General features: G+C 49.0%; 1 protein-coding gene across 1 annotated transcript; it reads right to left on the bottom strand.

Annotated features, from left to right (window-relative positions):
- Positions 1–510: 510 nt before the first annotated feature.
- Positions 511–18,206, bottom strand: CSRNP1 (cysteine and serine rich nuclear protein 1). The gene is made up of 5 exons (XM_030235619.2): positions 18,055–18,206; positions 10,924–11,119; positions 8,368–8,627; positions 7,593–7,889; positions 511–6,598 (listed from the first exon to the last, which is right to left on the bottom strand). The coding sequence occupies exons 2-5, from the start codon at positions 11,093–11,095 to the stop codon at positions 5,615–5,617; spliced, it is 1,713 nt and encodes a 570-aa protein (XP_030091479.1). The 5' UTR covers positions 11,096–11,119; positions 18,055–18,206; the 3' UTR covers positions 511–5,614.
- Between the last annotated feature and the right edge of the window lie 550 nt (positions 18,207–18,756).

The following is an 18,756-nucleotide window of genomic DNA, read 5'->3' as shown; positions in this document are numbered from 1 at the left end:
AGTAACCCTTAAAAGGAACAGCCTGTTGCATATTCATACATCTCATACATGATGCATAAATTCCATTCAAACAAGGATTCAGCCTGGTCAGTGTCAACTTCTTCCTCTTAATCCTGACGGCGTCTTCATGGCTGAGCACGGCAGGATGAAGTTCGTTTTTCCTGATAATGGAGCAATAAATTCTCTTTCTCTGAAAGATTCAGGTGTCCTGGGGCCGCTATCTTAGTGCATGTACCTCATTCCTTTCTTAAAAAAATATCCCACATACATAGTTCCTATTTTAACTTACAAAAGTGACCTTTTAACTACAAAACTACATTTACCACACTAATAAAATGTTAATACAGCACTACGAATCAATACAACAAGATACATATAGTAAATATCTGCGTAGAGCCATACAGTATGGCTCTTTAATAAGAGCCATGCATTTTATAATACTTTTCAAAACCACCCTCTTTATTTCCATTTATTTTCCTTTTCTCTCCCTGCTCGCAGCGTTACTCATCGCCTGCTTTCGCTGGGTCCCGAGGTGCCAGCAGGGCTCGGAGCGTTTTGTGCCTCCGGAAAAGGGATGAGTCACTGGCGACCCGGGGCCGCCGGGGACGGGAACAGCCGGTGACGCCAGCCCCGGTGACTCCAGACCTGGCGCCGTGCGGGAATCAGAGCTCCCAGGACTTTTCTCATCAAGTGACGGAGGGGGTGGACTTTAACTCCGTCAGAGGAAAATTAAAAAAACGAACAAACAAACCAAACCAAACAAGCCAGGAGCTGCAGGGCAAGCTGAGAGCTCTGCAGCGCTGAGGGCATCCACGGGGTCTTGTGCTTGCCTCGGAGGCTGGAGGTTTGGGTGAATTTTTTTTTTTTGTCGTTTGTCCGGCTGATAGAAGGAAAAGAACAGGTTGTAAAGTGTGTCTGAGCAGTGTGACACTGCAGTGGGTAAGGGAGCCTTAGATCTTCAGCAGAGGCAATAAAAGCATCCCAGGTGATGCATTCCTGGGGCTTCCAGACCCCTGTCACTGCAACAGGCACTTCCTCTGCCCATCCAAGAGCATTTCCCATGGAATTCAGCTGAAGTTTGCCAGAGCTGAGGCTTTAACTCAGACCTGGAGGTCAGCTTGGCTTTCCCAGGGAAAGGGCACTGCAGAATGGCCAATTATTGGCATGTTCCCATTCGAGTTTTAGTCTGTCACTGGTATGGGATGAGGAAAAAAACAACCCAAGGTCCTGCACCTGGGTCAGGGCAATCCCAAACACAAACACAGGTTTGGTGGAGAATGGCTGGAAAGCAGCCCTGGAGAGAAGGACTTGGGGGGATTGCTGAAAGTCTGGGCACAATCTGGCAAAGTGCACAGGCAGCCCAGGAAGCCCCAACCCCATTGTGGGCTGCATCCAGAGCAGCATGCCTGAAGGAGCTGGAGAGGGACTTTGGACAAGGGCACGGAGTGATAGGACAGGGAAGCTGGCTTTAAAGTGACAGAGGGCAAGTTTACATTAGATATTAGGAGGAAATTAATTACTCTGAGGGTGGTGAGGCCCTGGCACAGGTTTCCCAGAAAAGCTGTGAATGCCCCATCCCTGGAAGTGCCCAAAACCACGCTGGATGAGGCCTAGAGCAACGTGGTGAAGTGAAAGGCATCAGGAGAGGGGTTGAACTAGGTGGTCTCCAATATAATCCCTTCCAACCCAAAGCATTCCAGGACTCTGTGATTCCTCATGGGGATGCCCATTCCAGAGGCTGGTGAGATGAGGCACCTTGGGGCTGTTTCAGCACTGTCCCTTGGGGCTGTTGGGTCCCCTGGTGATGATGTCTTGTGCCAGGGCACAACACAGTTATCACCATGAGCCAAAAACCCACCAGTGCTGCAGCTGGAGCTGTATGTTGGGAATTATTCCACTCCCAGTCAGAAAATAGGTAATGTAAAAGGGAATTACAGACATAAATCCCATAAAAGAAAAAAAAACCCACAACCAAATACATCCCTCTGGGTGGGTAACCAGGCTGAGCTTCAATGCATATTGCAGAGCCTCCATGGATGAGCCTTTTCAGTATTTCTGCTTTTACAGCTCAGCAAATAATTTGTAACAAATAGTTTATTCAATTAATTGAGCTTCTCTGCTCTGGGGGCAGATGGCAACCTTTAAAAATGGATTCCCAATGGAAAACTAGACAATGGCATTCTTTGGCCAATTTCCCTTGCTTTCAGGTCAATGGCAGTGGTTATGATTTATGCCTGTGCTGACAGGCACAGACCCATGGGAGAGGTGTGCTTTTTCTAGATTCCTGGGATTTATTCATCTTTTTCCTTTGTACCATGGGCTGCTTCACATGCTACTCTCTTCTTTTTGTGCTGTTGCCATGACCAAGAGTATTTTTTTCTGTCTTTCCCCAGGGGCACAGGACCATGGTGATGCTTCTGTGCAGCTGCATCCTTCCAGGTCCCAGGGGAGCCAGAGGGCAATGAGAAATTATTTGTAACCCAGGAGGGAAAGTGGTTTCCAGGGTTTCCCAAGATTCCTCCTTGGTGATGTGGATGCTGCCATGACTGTTGTCTATTCTATCGTCCCTTAGAGACAAGCAGCCACCATCCACAAGGCCAAAAAGTTTGGGAAAACCACATCCCATGCACTGATTTTTTACTTTATTTAGAGAAAAGAGAAAAGGTTATTGTGTCACAAAAAGGACATTAGTGAAGACACTGCCGTATTCAAACAAAATTCTTTTATTGAAAGTGTAATGGAAATTTCTTCATATTGCTTTGATGAAATGAGAGACAGCAGCTGTAGACAAATATGCTTTTTTTAATAAACAAATGCAAATGGATAAGGTAAAAATAAAGCATTTTTTTTAACTTGTACCTTTAAGCAACATAATCACAATATATACACAAAGAAAGCTAAAATAAAGCTATGTTGAAACCAAAGTGTTTCAACCAATACATTAGATAATTACAGATTGTGTCAATAAATACCCAGTTTTTAAACTGTTTAACAGGCAACTTTTTACACAGATACCAAGAAGAAAAAAAATTATATATTTACAATTCGGTGCCCTGGGGAAAAAAAAAAAAAGAGAAAAAATATTTTTTTCTTTTTTGGCACCAACACAAATAGAAAGAATAAATTACTGAAAAAAATCCACAAGGCAGGAGTCAATCCCAATCATTCACTTAAAAAAAGTGTGTGTGTGTGTGTGTGTGTGTGTATATACATATATAAAATATAGGCATATATTTTATATATATATATAAATATATATACGCAGAGAAACCTAGGAATGTTACAAAATATATTAGTGCCAATAAATACAGAAGGCTACCAGACTTTCAACTGTCAGTATTTTTGATGCAGTCTGCAGGAACTGAAGGAACTACCACCTAGGAGATAACCGAAGAGGGGATTTTTCAGTCTAAAGAAACAATGACGACAATGAAAAATAATAATAAAAAATAATAATTATTATTATAATAATAACAATAACAATAATAATAATAATAATAATAGATATATCCAGGAAATCCTCCATCTGCCAGTAGTATTCCTACAGTCGCCCCGGGGGCGATGCCTTGCGGGAGGAAGCGGCGGCGGGCGCGGGCTCAGGACCCGCTCGTGGCCGTGGGGGGTCAGCTCCACTTCCAAGTTGACTGGCTCAATACCAGAGAAGATTGACAATTAAATAGCAATAATAAGGATTTTAAAAAAAAACCCAAGCAACCCACGTTTCGTACGCCAGAAGTTTCCTAAATTGCCGGCAGGTTTGCAGTGAGGCACCTGTCGAAGAGCAGGTATCCAAGAGCACCATCCCTGTGGTTGGGGATAGAAACAGTTCAGCCAATGGAAAAATCCTCAAATCCATGTTTTGGGGTTGGTTCCCTTGTCTGTGAGTCTCTGCATCCCCAGAAGTTCCCTCCAGCTGCTCCCAAGGCAGCAGAGCTGGGGACACCAGAACTGTCTCCTCTTCCTGTGCTGGTAATGCCAGGAATCACTCCCATCACCAAATTTTCCAAGGGGGAATTGATAGCCAGTAGGTTTTAAATCCGTTTTGCTTTTTCGATACCACTGGTGTAGGCACTTAGTGTATCACTGATGCACAGATTTTTTTGTCCAGTTACATCTCATGGCCGAACAGTGTCATGCTCTGACTGACTTAAAGAGCAAAAGGCCAAGGCAGCCTCCAGTATCCTTCCTAAACACAAAGATTTCTCTCATTTTAAAAACCAAAAGCCTTCAGTTTTTCAGCTTGGACTTCAGGTCTTCAAAAACTGTACTCACAGGATAAATAACCCAAAAAAATTCACATCCATCTGTTTTGCTTGAATTACTCGATTCACCTATATAAAAATATAGTACAATCAGTGTGACCCACTGGATTTTGGAGCTGCAACATCCTCGGTGCTGGGGAGTCCTAAGGAGCACTTGCTGAGGAGCTTGAGCACTGTTGCTGTTTTGGCTTTGCTCTCCCAAAGCCCCCCACGAGGGCTGCCAAGGTCCTTATGGTTACACCTCCCCACCGCTGCTGACAGTTCCTCTGCATATTCAGGCACCATAACTGATGGGGAAAGATCTCATGGCCAAATCCCTAGGAAATTAAATAAATTATAAAATAATTTACAAAAAGGGGTTGGGTCTTGTTTCGTGCTAGTATTAATGTTACTTCTTAAATAGTTTTGCTTGCTTTGCTCTCCACAGTGACATTATGGAGACCAAACACCATTCTCGTGTCTACGACAAGGCTGGGAGAAACCAAGGGATGTTGCACAAACTCTTCCCTCATCCCTCCCCTGCCACACCACTTCTGTTCAGTGTTTTTAGAAATGTGAAGTGAAGACCAAACAGCCAACATCATTCAGACTCAGAAAAACCAGGGTCATCTTCCTCTTGAAGACCTTATTGCCCTTCCAGGTCATCGACAAACCACAGTGCTATTCACGTACTACAGGTAGAAAATAAATAAATACAGATATATTATGCAAAAAAAATATGATTGTACACATAATACATCTGAGGTATTACCAATTTAAATAAGGTTTCATGCTAGTTCAAGCTTCAGTGGCTAGTTAAATTCTGGAATTTGCAATAAATAGATGAAGAATGATTATGTATATAGTGTATGGATCTCTTCTGTAAACCTCATCAGATTTAAACGTAAGAGTGTGTTGGGCCGACTCTTACGCAAACCACAAATTTTCACAATAAATACAGCTTCAAAAAGTTGCCTTAAAAAGTTCCTGCAACACTGAAACGTTTCTAGAAGAGGCTGTATGGACGACTGGCAACGTTAGCGAGGAGTTTTTCTCAACAGGTCTTTTCGTACAAAACACAAGGAAATTCTCATGTGAAAGTCTTTCTCCCTCCCTCCCTTCCCCACCCCATCATGAAAGTTTAGAAATTTTTACACAAATGGCGAGAGAACTGATTGTAGCTGCAGTATGTCAAAACGCCCATGTTGTATAAAGACCAAAAATAGTTAATTTGCTTAGAAAGTCTTCTGCTGTTGCTGTTTTTTCTTCCTTATATTTGAGTAGCACACCATCCTTTCAGTGAAATTTTGTCTGTCCCACTGTTCCTCTGTTTTCCTTTCGGCATCAGTCCTTGCCTGAGCCACATGAGTGTTTCACACCTTCACTGTCTCCATCAGTGATGACTTGATGGCATCCTCCAAAAGTTGATTGTCTGTGAAAGGGGCTGGGGTTTCAGGGATGGATTCGGACAAACCAATGAGGGACTCCAAGAAACAGGAGCCCTGATCTCCGGCTTGTGGGAAGCCGGGGAAATTAGGCAACTGAAACTGTAACGCTGAGAAGTTATCCAGGTTCTCATACTCCTTTAAGGAGTTGTAAAGGGGTCCCAAGTTATAGTCTGAGAAGGACTGGAAGAAATCCAAGGAATCAGAGGAAAGGCTGAGGTCGGCGTAGCTCTTGGAGCAGGGCTCAGTGGAGGAGGAGGCGCAGCAGGACAACCCATCGCACCTCCCATGCGCTGCATCCTCCAGCAAACCCCCACTGTCCTGGTTGGCATTCTCATCCAGGCACTCTGAGAGGTGGGACAAGTGGCCAGGGACAGGCTTGGCCTCGCTGCCATGGTCCTCGATGAAGAAGTCGGTGGGATGGAAGCAGCCGAGGTCATCCTGGCCACGCCTGCTCTCTTCCTCAGCGTCCGAGTCGTTGAAGTGGAGGATGCGCGCCAAGCCGTCGTCGTCCACGTCCGACTGGGATTTGTCGGAGGGGAGGCTCTCGTAGGGCTCCTCCAGGTCCTCGCTGGGGTGGGAGGAGATGGAGGAGTCTGTCATGTCACTGCTGCAGCTGTTCTCCCCCAGGGCCTCCAGGTCGGGGCTGAACTGGAAGGCAGGTGCCAGCGGCACAGCGCGCTCCTCCAGCGAGCCCTTCCCTGCCGCGCATCCCAGCGCAGGGAGCCGCTCCCGGAAAGGGGGCTCGGCCTCCGCCACCTTCTCGCTGCTCTGCTGCTGCTTCTCCAGCTCCAACTTCATGATGGTGTGGATGAAATGCGTCTGCACACGGGCCTGGTTGAACTCGATCCTGCCCTCGGTGTTGCCACAGCCGTCCTTGGTGCAGCCGCAGGGGAAGGAGGTGTGATCCATCTGGCAACAGGGAGAAGCAAAGGGAGAGGGTTAGGGTTGAACCCAGTGGCATAAAACCAAAACTGCCCGAGACTTGTCTGTCCTGAGAAACCAAGTAACAGCTGAGGGGTTTGAAGGCAGGAAGAAAAAAAAAAAAGACACCCCGCTCTTTTGAAGAAGTGTCATAAAAAGTTGGATTTCAGTACAAGTGAAGAAAAAAGATTTGAAAAAAAAAAAGCAAAAGAAAATGGTCCATAAGGAGACATAAGGGAGCAAAAGTGAGTTTTTTCTTTACTGCTATTTAATGATTTCACTATCTGATCTGCAGCAGCCACTAGAGGGGGGCTGTGACACACACATGGAGCACCCTCGTGCACCCACCTCCGCCACCCCCAGCTTCCAAACGCGGCACCGAGGGAGAAAGCAGTGCCCAGAATAGGGAATGAGGCTCCCTAAATACAGCTGGGCAGGCACCTGCAAAAAATACCCTGAAAAATATAACTCACTAATTGAATAGAGGGGGATTATCCCACTGTGCAGGTGGCCTGCACAGCTCCGCTGTGGGCTGACGCTCAGCTGACACTCCCACGTTCGCCTGAGCGCGCTGGGATTTGTGACACACACCAGAAGAAAAAGGAATTAAAAATAAAACCTGGGGGAGGGGGAGAAAGCGCAGCCTCGTGTGAGGAGCAAGGAGCTCTTCCTTGCAGACACTCCCATGTGGCCCACCTCCAACAGGAGATCGAGCAGGTATGGATCTCATGGGAACGTAAAGCAGGGACGTTCTTATTGCAGTGTGGGGATGGCTGAGCGTGTGATTTGGGAAGAGAACGCTTTCAAGCAGTGCCTGCCTTGCAGCCTGAGGGATGCTCCAAGAGCTTTCCTCACCTCCAAGAGCAGGTGGGAGCAGATGGATTTACAGGCTGCCCCAGCTCTGTCCAACTTGCTCACACCCCCCTGCTCTAACGCACAGCTGGAGCCACAGCACCCCCCATGCCCAGGGGTGAGGCTGTACCTGACATTTAATGCCTGCCAAACTGCAGCTGCAGGTCTCGGGGTCGCAGACCTCGCGGCAGTCGCAGCCGCAGTCCTCCCGGGACAGGCGGATGTTGTGCAGCTCCCGCTTCTCCTCCTTGTCGATCTTCTTCACGCCCACGGCCTTCAGCAGCGCGCGCCTCTTCTTGGCGGGGTAGGGCTGCAGGAAGAAGCCATCCTCCAGGTCCACGTTGCTGACGTCGATGTCATCGTCCGAGATGTCCTCGATGGTGAGCTGGTTGGCCTCTTCTGACTCCTTGGTGCCGTTCATGGTTAGCTGAGGGCAGAAAATGGTCAAAGCTTTAGTGGCTTGTTTGGTACTCAGAGCCATTGGAACCCCCAGCTGAGAGGGGAAACATGGAAGGAATGAGGTCTCCCCCATGGTGGCTAACCTCAGGATCAACATCTAAGTCAGAGCCCACAAAGACCTGACATCTGACTGGAGATGTGTCCTGGGATATCAAGTATCTAAACCAGAAATGAAAAGACTTTGGGAGACACCAAGAAGAGTCTCCAGACGATCCCAGGACAGAGAGGTACTACCAAAAGAGCAAAAATGTCTTCTGTGTGTTTTCACTTTTCAAAGGGGGAGAATTAAATAAAAATCCCCCACTGGAGCCTCTGTTTTTTGGAGACCCAAACTGAGAGCTAAGGATTAACGCCCCCAGGTCTCAGAGGGTCTTACTAAAAACTGGCCAATTAACCAACAGCATCCACCAGCTCTTCATCAACCCAGCCCCGTGCTCCTCACTCACTTTCCATTTCAACGCTTCCAACTTCTCCTCTTTTAATTTCTCTTCGAGTTTGCCCCGACGGACGTTTTCCTGCTCCTTTGAAAACTCTGCCAGCGTGAACTGGCGGGAGGAGCTGTGTTTGCTCACCATGCCCAGGGTACAGCCCCCACGGCTAGGCACGCTCGTGAAGCCCTGGCAGCGTGGGAAGTAAAACACAGTGACCCGGTCAAACTCCACATTGTTCTTCTTTAGTCGCTTGGATTTCTTCAGGATTGACGTGGCTGAAAAGGGAGAATTAAAACAAAGAAAAAGCACTAAGTCAGCACTGCAGAGGGAATAGAAATATTGCAAACAGGCAGGACTTGTAATTACTCTCTCAACAGGGACACACTGGGACAAGGCTACAACATTGCTTGTTGGTGTTTTAGAAGCTAACACTTCAGAGGTGGGATGAGGATGGAGAGGAAGCTAAGCCAAGCCCTGCTGCATCGGAGTCACTGATGAGATTCACCCTACGAGGTGGCTGCTGCTTCTCCTTCCTGCTTGACTTCCCCCCTAGGAACATCCATTTGCTTATTCTTCACGTGTGGCAGAGCATAATGAACAAGCAACCAGCCATCCTACACATCTGTGTCTCTAAATCCACTCTGCCCCACACTCAGGAGCCCCTGGTCTGCCCCTGGGATGCCAGAGCACTGGTATTCCCAGTGCTTCATGGCTCCAGCTTTTGTGGCAGGGCAGAAAACAGCCCAAATTGCTGTTTTTTCTGGTACTTCCTTTCACCATCCACTGGGAGGAACTCTGAATCTATGGTTTATTCTCAAGGGACTCATTTGAGAGCAGCTGCAAAGATGCTAATCTTTGTGCAGGTGATCCCTGGGTAAACAGGGCAATACATGACTCTGGTTTATCTTAAACTGCTGAAACATGCTACACATCACTTCAAGCAGAGCCTCTCCAGAGATACCTGGCCCTGCACAGCTGCACATGCAAACACAGTAGATGGAGGGGGACTAATTAATCAGGGCAGGTTCAGAGTCAGTGAGTTTCCACGAGTGTGGCCTGCCAAGAAAGTAAAGCCAGGCACAGCCGTGTGAGTGTGGCAGGAACAAGAGCCAGCTACACCCAAATTTGTGGTGGGGAGGTATTTCTGGTCCCATTCTCTGCTAGTGCAGGGGTGCTCTGGTTGGAAAAAAACAACCCAGAAAGGATGGGTGACTGCTGCAGAGCTGGGATCAAGCCCTGCTCTTTGGGAGGCAGAGCCAAGAGCAGCCCTGCAGTGGGACCCAAGGAAAAGACTGCAACAACCCAAGGGGCTCAGCTGGTTTGGTGGGCCCCAAAAGCTGTGAAAGTGCAAGACTGGACAGTTAACTGCACCCACATTTCACAGGTCTCACTTGCCAAAATATGGTGTTTCAGTTTCATGCGGAAAAAAAAAAAAAACCAGAGAAAAAAGAAGTGTTCACCCAGCTGTGTCAGCAGCTTCTGCTCAATAGCTGGAGGTTCACACCAGGCCCTGCAGTCACTCTGATCATATCTTTGCACTGTGAGTTGCATTTTCACAATAACCTTGACTCAATCTCCTAAAACACGAGCTCTTTATCAGGAGGCAAGTTAACCACCACGATCATCTATGGGCCGAGCTGCTGCACTTTGGCATTTGCTCCTCTCTCCCTGCACCCCTCCTCTGAAATTGTTTTCCCATTCCTGACCCTTTTCCAATTGAGCCAGAGAATACAAAAAGTTCATTGTTTTGTCACAAAACCTGGGAAGACAAGCAAGAATGAGACTCTTTATTATTACAAGACTTCTAAAGCCTTTTCAGACCACGGCGTGTTTGTGTATGTCTGCTAAGTGGACCTTAACTGCTATATACAGTGGGTGTTCAGTATAATTTACTAGGTTGGACTATTTCTCCTCCATGAAGATGTTCTTCTATTGTACTTTTTATTTTTCCCTTCACACAGCAGATAAAGGGCTTTACAACACTCCCTTCTGTGTGTTTTCCTAAAAGCTCTCAAAACTTACATTGCTGGGAAAACAAAATAGCTTTTATCTGTACTAGCAGCTCAGACAATGTCAAATGTGTCATGTTCTTTGGCAAAGCACCCAATTTACGTAGGAAACAAGTTCTGAAATGGTAATTACGCTACTGGTTAATCATTTTTTAAAAAGAGCATTACAGGCCTTCACTGTCTGATTAGGTTTTGCCTGTGAAACAGCTTGACAGGGAATTGAGGGTTGGTGGGATGGTCCTGCAGCACAGGCTTGGAGGCACACACATGCCTCTGCACACCCATCCTTGGGTTTCTATTCCTGCAAACCTGGACTTCAGCAAAAATATTCCAAAGGAATAATAAATACTGGGAGGAAGGGCTGAGGAAGACCACTGTGAGGAGGATGGATGATTATAAACCAGTGTTATGATAGGTAGCAGGTGCCACAACCACTTCCAGCCATAAAGGTACGCCCCAAGGTGGGGCTCTGACCCACCACCACCCTACAAAAAACCCATGCAGGGTTTTTTGTAACAACATGCAGAGGCATGGCTGATCTGGGAAAACCAGAGCTACTCACGGGTGAAGCTGGACATTAAGGCAGAGCTGGGCTTGGGCTCTCCACGGGAATTCTCCTCATCAGTGTCCCAGCCTGAGGATGCTGAGGAGGAGAGGGGGGAACAGGAGGAGGAGGAGCAGTAGGTGCTGTCATCCCCCAGCTCTTCATACTTCCTTTTCAATACTCCGCTCATGGTGATGCTGTTTTTGTCATATAACTGGAAAACAAAGGAAAAAACAACATGAAGCCCCGGAAATTTTGGCATTTTGTGGTGATGAGCAGGACAGCTGTAACCCCCAGCAAGGCTTTCCCATCAGATCCACTTGGCTACGCAGATGTCATTCCCAAAAAGTGCTGCCCCTAAAACACCTCATCTTACTACACTCGCTGTGCACACCTGTGAATTTCTCTCCCATTTCACAACCCTGCAGAAGAAACTGACTATCCCAGACAACAAACTGTCCAGAAACCAATCCAATCAACACAAATGTCATCAAACAGTAAGTATTACATTTTGCTTACTAATTCTTTTATGTTCACTCCTCACCCAGATCGCTTTCTATGCAGTTACAGCTTTAACATCTTCCTAATTACAAAAATAAGCCAGTTTGCAGAAAACAATCTGTTGGCATGATTTACTTGCTACAGCCCCCCGGGGAAACAGACTTATTAAATGAAGCACTGAAATACAAATATATCAACTGTGAAGAACAGCCCTTCTCCTCATGGTGCCTTTCATAGTCAGTCCCCCATTCAATAAGCTATTCTTGTTTAGGCTGGGTTATGTATCAAGCATAGAAGCAATTAAAAACAACGCAGCTAATTAAAAACAAAGGAGCTCTGTACTTGCCTAGATTCCTAAATTTCCTGCATGCTTTGCCCCTGCTCATCTTAAAGGAAAAAAAATAAAAGAAAGCCAAAAATAACTGTGTTGCATCTTTTAAACTTTGCTTTTATAAAGTTTGTGCAAATTTGGGAGAAAAAAAAAAAGCCACAAAAGCTAAAGCCTTTGCCTACAGTAGGTTTGAGCAATGCTCTCAGGCACAGGGTGGGATTATTGGGGTGGTCCTGTGTATGGCCAGGAGTTGGGACTTAAAGATCCTTGTAGTTCCCTTCAGCTCAGGATATTTTATGATTCTAATGGACATCAGCACCCACTCAGCCTGGGGTGCTCCTGCACTGATGATGGATCATTCCACCTCTGAGACTCTGGCAACACCAGCCCAGCTCCCCCTGACCCTGCAGAAGCCACTGGGAGCTTATTTGGGAGCCAGTGAGCCATTCCCAGAGCTGAGAGTCAGGCTGCTGCCTGAGGGGTGGCTTGCTCTGACCCCATCCCACCAGGCTGTAAGGCACAACCACAGTGGGAGGGATGCTCAGGAACTCCTTCCAGCAAGGAGGGGAGAGCCCCAGCAATGTGGGATGCTACCAGCCACCCCATAATACACAAAAGTTAAAGCATCCCTAGAATTTGGATAATCTGGGACAGTAGAGAGCCCTGGGATGGTGACAGTGCAGATACAGGGGTGCCAGAAACCCAGTCCACATCCCCTTCCACCACACGAAACTTCTCCACCAGCCAAATTCATTCTTTGCAACCCAAACAATTTCTCATCCCGCTTTGCATGTTTGAAGTTAAGTCTCTGAAAAAGAAAAAAAACAAAACAAAAAAGCACTAAACCTGCCCTTCTGACAGACCTGAGGAGGCAGCACAGACATCACACCAGTGGCAGAACCTCCCCACCTTGGGATTTTCAGTGTCCTGACAGCACCAAGCAGTCTCACCTTGCACGACAGGAGCACACAGTTCCTTCCAAGTCCTGCACCAACCCTCCCTAATTGTGTTTACCACCAGCTTCCCAGGAGACAATAGTCATCTTAAAGGTCAAAAAAGTCCCTGGCTGAAGCACTTCCCTGGCCTGGAGGAGTTAATCATTGGCTGCAAGGCATGCTTACAGGGCCAGCACGTCCCCCTGAACCTGGGGAGAAGTGATCCCTCCATCCCTCCTCCTCCTCAACAGACCTGGAGCTGCAGGTGGTTTTGCCACAGAGGGGTTGTTGTTTTTTTGGCCTTAATCCAAAATAGGTGCAGAGAAGGTGGATTTGGCCACCCTCCAGCCCCAGCAGCACATGTCCTACCCAACACCTGGATTAACCCCTTTCCTGCCTGCTCCATGCAAAGCTGACCTCGCAGGTGGCCACAAAACAGCAAATAACAAACTTTTTATTTGCCTTATTTTTGTGTATGCGCCTCCTGCTCTGTTTCATGTTTGCTTTAAGAAACAACCAGGAGCAAAGGAACTCTCCAAATCCATGGCAGGGGTCCAAATCAAAGCCTGGGCTGCTTTTTGTTTGCAGGGGTTTGCAGACCCCACCGTCCACCTGGAAGGGGAAAAAACTTTGCAAAATAAAAAGTCCCATATGTGGCTTGAAAGAGCATCAGCTCCTGCTGCAGAGAGAATGCTCCACAGCACAGTGAGGGATGGCAATGAGGAATGCCACGACAGACAAGGGAGGGAGGAACCAGCTCCCTAAAATGCCTGTAGGACACATTTCCAAGAGCAAACACCCTCAGAGATGCAATGCCGACCACATCCGAGTCCCGTGGGAGACACAGGAGGCTGCTGGGGCAGCCAAGGTCATGCTGCTGAGACAGGGATAACCCCAAGGGCTGGACCAAAGATGCAGCAGCCCTGATGCTCAGGTCACCTGCCAACCCAACAGCCCATCAGGGGCTGCACCACATCCCCCCACACCAACCCCAGAGGGAAACCAGAGCGCTCTCCTCCAGCCAGAGAACCCAGCTAACACAAACACCAAGCCAGAGCCAAGGCAAGCTGTGCATAAGATGGTGCAATTCTATTTATTTATTTTTTAAATACTATCACCAGCCAGGAGGATGAAGGGAGGTTTGTGTAGCTCCCCATCTATGAGAATGAGCCAAATGGATAGGGGAAAAAACCACTTTTGGCACGCTGTCTTCTTCAAGACACCTATTGTTTTGTAAATGCAAAGGAGGCGTTGTGCAAACAGGATTCCCAGCTAATGGGAAAAAGCTGGTGAACCTGCTGCCCACCAGCCAAAATATAGTGATTTTCTCCTGTTACACCTCCCCCCTCATTGCTTATTTATGGCTGTGATGTTTTCCAAGCCAAATTTTCAAATCCTTCTCAGGAGAGACCTAGTGGAGCTTCACCCATCAGTATCTGTTTCTACCCTATCCCAAAAAATCCTCCAGATGGGCATTTTACTGTCAAAGCCAGGATGATCCTCTGCTCCCCTCCTCACCCTGGCATGTGGAGACAGAATTCACACCAGCAATTTGGATGCTGCCTTTAAAGCCATGTCACCAAGGCCACTGGTCACTCAGCCAAAAAAGCCCAGAGGCCCATCCAAACACAATGAGGATATTTTAATTGCAGTAATTTTGCAAGGACCCTTAAACCCACAGCAGTGTCTTAAAAGCAAGTCCCCAAAATGTCCACAGCAGCATGGAGAAAATAAATAACTATATCTGAGTTTGCCATTGCAAATCTCTGCAGGCACCACGGAGTGCAGGATTTTACCACCTTCTCTCTCTTTCTTTTTTTTTTTTTTTTTTTTTTTTTTTTACATAACCTGAAATAAAATAATCCTATCTTCCTTTCAGTTGCCAAAAAAGACATTCTGTTCTTGGCTAAGACTTCTTACTCATCTATTTTACTGAAAACAGCTTTTGGAACAAGTACATAATGCAATGGATCAAACCCGCAGGAATTCCTCTCTGGCACCAGAACTCCCACTATCCTGGGAATACTTTCTAACAAATATTTAGCCCAGATGTGCATTCCTTTCTTTCTCTCTCTCCCTCCTTTTTTTTTTTTTTTTTTTTAAGCATTAAAGTTTGGGTGGGGGGAATAGGAGGGGGCAGTCCAGTTGGGGGGAAGGGAATCCAATCTGCAAAGTCCCATTTCTGGCACCCAACAAGTTGCAGGGTAAAGCCCTAACACACTGGAATGCAAGGAATTAATGTTTTAACTATCCTCCTCTTGGACGACGTCTCAACAGTAAATATTTCGAGTAATTTAGATTTAAGAAGGTTTGGCATTTGTTTAGCCAAGTGCAGAGGAAGGCAACTAAAAACCCCTGCCAGTGTCCAGTCTCCAGGAGACTGCACAAAGAGGCTTTGGGCAGAATTACGAGGAGGAGATGTTTCAGTGCTGTATTTTGGGGCTTTGAAGCGTCAGGCGAGCGCAGCAGTGCAAGCAAAGCAAAGGAAACTCCTCACAGCGACTCCAGCAGCTGCCTTTGCTTGTGCCACAATTCCCATGGCATTGCAGGAGAACACCCAGGAGCAAGAACATTTCAAATTTTGGGGGGGTTGGTTGGTTGGTGGAGCATCCTAAAGAATGGAAGGATCCCGATCTGTGCATGAGTTATTGAAAGCAAGGTTTCTTTTGCCAAGCGATTTAGGGAGCACCGAGGAAACAACAATCCCTCCGACCCCCCCCCCAAAACTCAGCACAGTGCACTAAAGGTATTTGTTTTCTGGTGACTTTTTGAGCTGGTTTGCTGACTTTAAAGCTCGGCCATCTGTTTGCAGCCCAGGAATACAAAGTGGACTTATTCCAGCAGACCAAGGTGGACTCTTCCCAGCACACCGGGACTTGGGCTCGGCTGCTGGGAGAGAGTTCAGGACCGCGCTGAGCCGTGAGTCAGAGCGGCTCCCGCTCCCTCCCCCAGAGCCGCAGTGGCTGTGCAGGTCTAGCAGGAGTAAATATTAGTTTAAAAAACACCACCGCATATTTTAGCCAGGTACGGCTCCGAGGGCAGCTCGTGGAGCAGCGCTGGGGGAGCTGCTGGGGTTGGTGTTTGTTTGCACGCTGCCGTTTCTTGTGGGCAAAGAGATCTCGGTGTGAGAATCCCCCAAAAGTGCTGCGGAGCCGCTCAGCAATCCCAGAAATCTGATGTCTAACAGCAGTGGTGAGCCCAGTAACACCTCAGGGTTATTTAATAATCGCCAGACTATCAGCACTGATTCATTGCTCAATCATTTAACTATTTTAATTCTTTGCATATTTACTTAAGTGGTTTCCCCTGTGCCGCCGTGACAGCCTCCCGATGACAGCGCTTCCCAATTTCGGGGCTGACTGGAGCCAAGGGGAGCGGGATCATCCCACCAGGAGCCTCCAGGGGACAGTCCCACGCGTGTTCCCAGTCACATAAAGCTGTGCTTTCCAGTTCAGACCAGATTATTTTCACCCAGCTGGGTCTAAGGTTTCATAACCTTGCTCCGGTTAAAAATAGCCTCTGCCTACTATGCAACAGCAAAACCCAATGTACGTCGTGCTGCGGAGTGGGAGCATGAATCAGTCCGTAGCACCACGAGTTTATGCTCCTGTCAGAGTCTGAACAGGCAAAACACCTAGCCCGGAAGGAGCAGCAGAAGTGTTTACTCCATCTCCTAATTTTTGGAAGGCCACAAAGAAAAAAAAAAAAAAAAAGAAAGAAAAAAAAAAAGGAAAAAAAAAAAGCTTGACAGATTTTTCTACCAAGCCCTTACTTCTTGCTGACAGCTTGAAAGGTAAATAAGAGATTTCAGCAAATACATTAAAGGTTATCTGACACGGCCCAAAATGAAAGGAGGTTCGGATGTTCTCGGCGCAGATTGTGCTGTAACAAACAGGAAAACAGCGAAGTGTGCTTTGTCTAGGAAAATCCTCTATTTGATCACACCTCATGAATAATTCACACCAGGTTTCCATATTTGTCCTCCTGTAGGTACACGCTGTGCGTTACCTTCCCTGCTATATATACGCACGCATTTCCTGCGCTGAATTATTAAAGCCTTTGCCGGGAGCTGCGGAGTCTCTCCGGGAGGAGAACAAACCCAACCATCCTGAAAATAACCCCGCCCCCCCACCCCACACACACCTTGACGGGCTACCTCTGCAAACTGCTCGGCAGAGCAAAACTATAATCATTTCCAGGAAAACATAAAGTAATAAAATCAATTAATAATTGGTGATCAATTCCTGATAACGACTGATAAGACTTAACCTGGCAGTGCTGGGTTAAGGGTTGGACTCGGGGATCTTAGAGGGCTTTTCCAGCCTTTAAGGATTCCCTCATTCTGTGACTTCGAGGCTCGTAAACGGCCGCGAGGGTTTTCCCTCCATCCATCCCACCCAGGAGCTGGCATTCCAGGCGTTAGTAAGGCTGAGCTGCTTTAGGAAAGGGCTGTCCCTGTGTGTCAGCCTCTTCCTACAGCGACATTATGTAACTCGGAGGTGACAGACACTTTTGAGGATGCCGGGGGTAGAGGAGGGAGTGGGGGGGAGCAGGCAAAAAAAAAATTTATAAAAACCTGAGAAAACTTAGTAGCTGGGGGCGGGAGACAGGGTATCCTTTTTTTTTTTTTTTTTTTTTCCCCCGTCCTTTTTTTCAGGCGGGCTGTAAAAGCAGCGATGTCTTATTTCGGGAGGCGGGGGGGTGTGGGGGGTGCCCCGCTCCGTCTGTCCGCCCGTCGGTCCCTCCGTGCGCCCGTCGGTAGGTGTTGCTGTAGCGACGGGAAAGCATCCCCAGCCGGGCGGATTTGGGGAAGAGCTAGCCGGCAAGGCTCCCCCCGCCCCCCCAACCTTTCTCTCAACATCAAAAAATTGGAACCGCGGCCGCGGGGATGGAGCGGAGCCTGGACTTACCGGGGCAGGGATGAGAAGGGAACTCTGCGCTACTCCTAATAAATATTATAAAGGTGCTCGGGTGTCCGTAGGGCACAGCCGATGGCAAAGTGCGGGGGGCCGGGTCGGGGGCGCAGCAAACCCGCACCCCTTCCCCCGAGGAACGCCGTGCCGCTGCCCCGGCGTCTCCCGGAGTTTCCTGGGCTCAGCCCCAGCCGCAGCCCCGCCGGGCTCAGCTCGCCCGCGGGCAGAGCAGCGCGGCCAGACGGCGCCGGGGCGGCGCGACCGCCGGGAACGGGCGGCGGGCACCGGCAGCGACCCCCGGCCGGCGGGACTGCTCCGAGCCGGCTCCCGGCGGCCGAACCCCGCGCTAGGCAAGCACCGAGCGGACCCCGCAGTCGCAGCCCCCGGTGGTGAAAGGCGAGCCTCCCCCTCGCCGCCCACGCCGGCTCCCCCATCCCCATCCCGGCGCCGCTGCCCGCCCGGTCCCTACCTGCGGCGGCGGTGTCGGCGCGGCGGCTCCGGCTGCAGCGGCGGTGCCTGGCGCGGCGCCTCCCGCTCCGCTGCCGGGGCCGGGCCGGGCTGCGCCGCCCCGCGCTGCCCTTTTCCGTCAGTGGAAAACTCCGGGCTCTGACGCAGGCGGTGACAGGAGCGGGGCCGGCCGGCCCGCCCGGCTTCCTGCCCCCGCCGGGCGGGGCGCTGAGTCAGGAGCGGCGGGAGGCACCGCCCCGCATCGCTCCGCACCGCCTCGCATCCCTCCGGACCGCCTCGCACCGCCCCGTATCCCTCCGGACCGCCCCGCATCCCCTCCGCATCCCCCCGCTCCGCCCCGCACCGCCCCGCACCGCTGCGGGTCCCGCGGGGGAGCTGTGTCCCACAAGAAGAGGTTGAGGAGCCACAGGGACAGCTTGGACCCCAAGGTGGGTGTGAGCACCACAGAGGGCTGGGGGACCCCAAGTGAGAACCCAAATGGATTTAGGTCCCAAAGAGGGGCGTCTATACTACAAGGGCTTGGGAAGTCACAGGTACCGCTTGGAACCCCAATTGGTCATGGGGTGTTGGTACCCCCAAAATGGATTTGAGTCCCTCAGGGAAGCTGTGTCCCACAAGGAGCTGGGGAACCACAGGCACAGCATGGGCCCCAAAACATATTTGGGCACACAGGAGTCTGGAGACCCCAAAGCAAGAGGGTGTT

Source organism: Serinus canaria, chromosome 2 (genome assembly GCF_022539315.1).
Source record: "Serinus canaria isolate serCan28SL12 chromosome 2, serCan2020, whole genome shotgun sequence".
Classification (NCBI taxonomy): Eukaryota; Metazoa; Chordata; class Aves; order Passeriformes; family Fringillidae; genus Serinus; species Serinus canaria.
The sequence above is the reverse complement of the archived record's forward strand: the minus strand, read 5'-3'. Positions and strand labels throughout refer to the sequence as shown.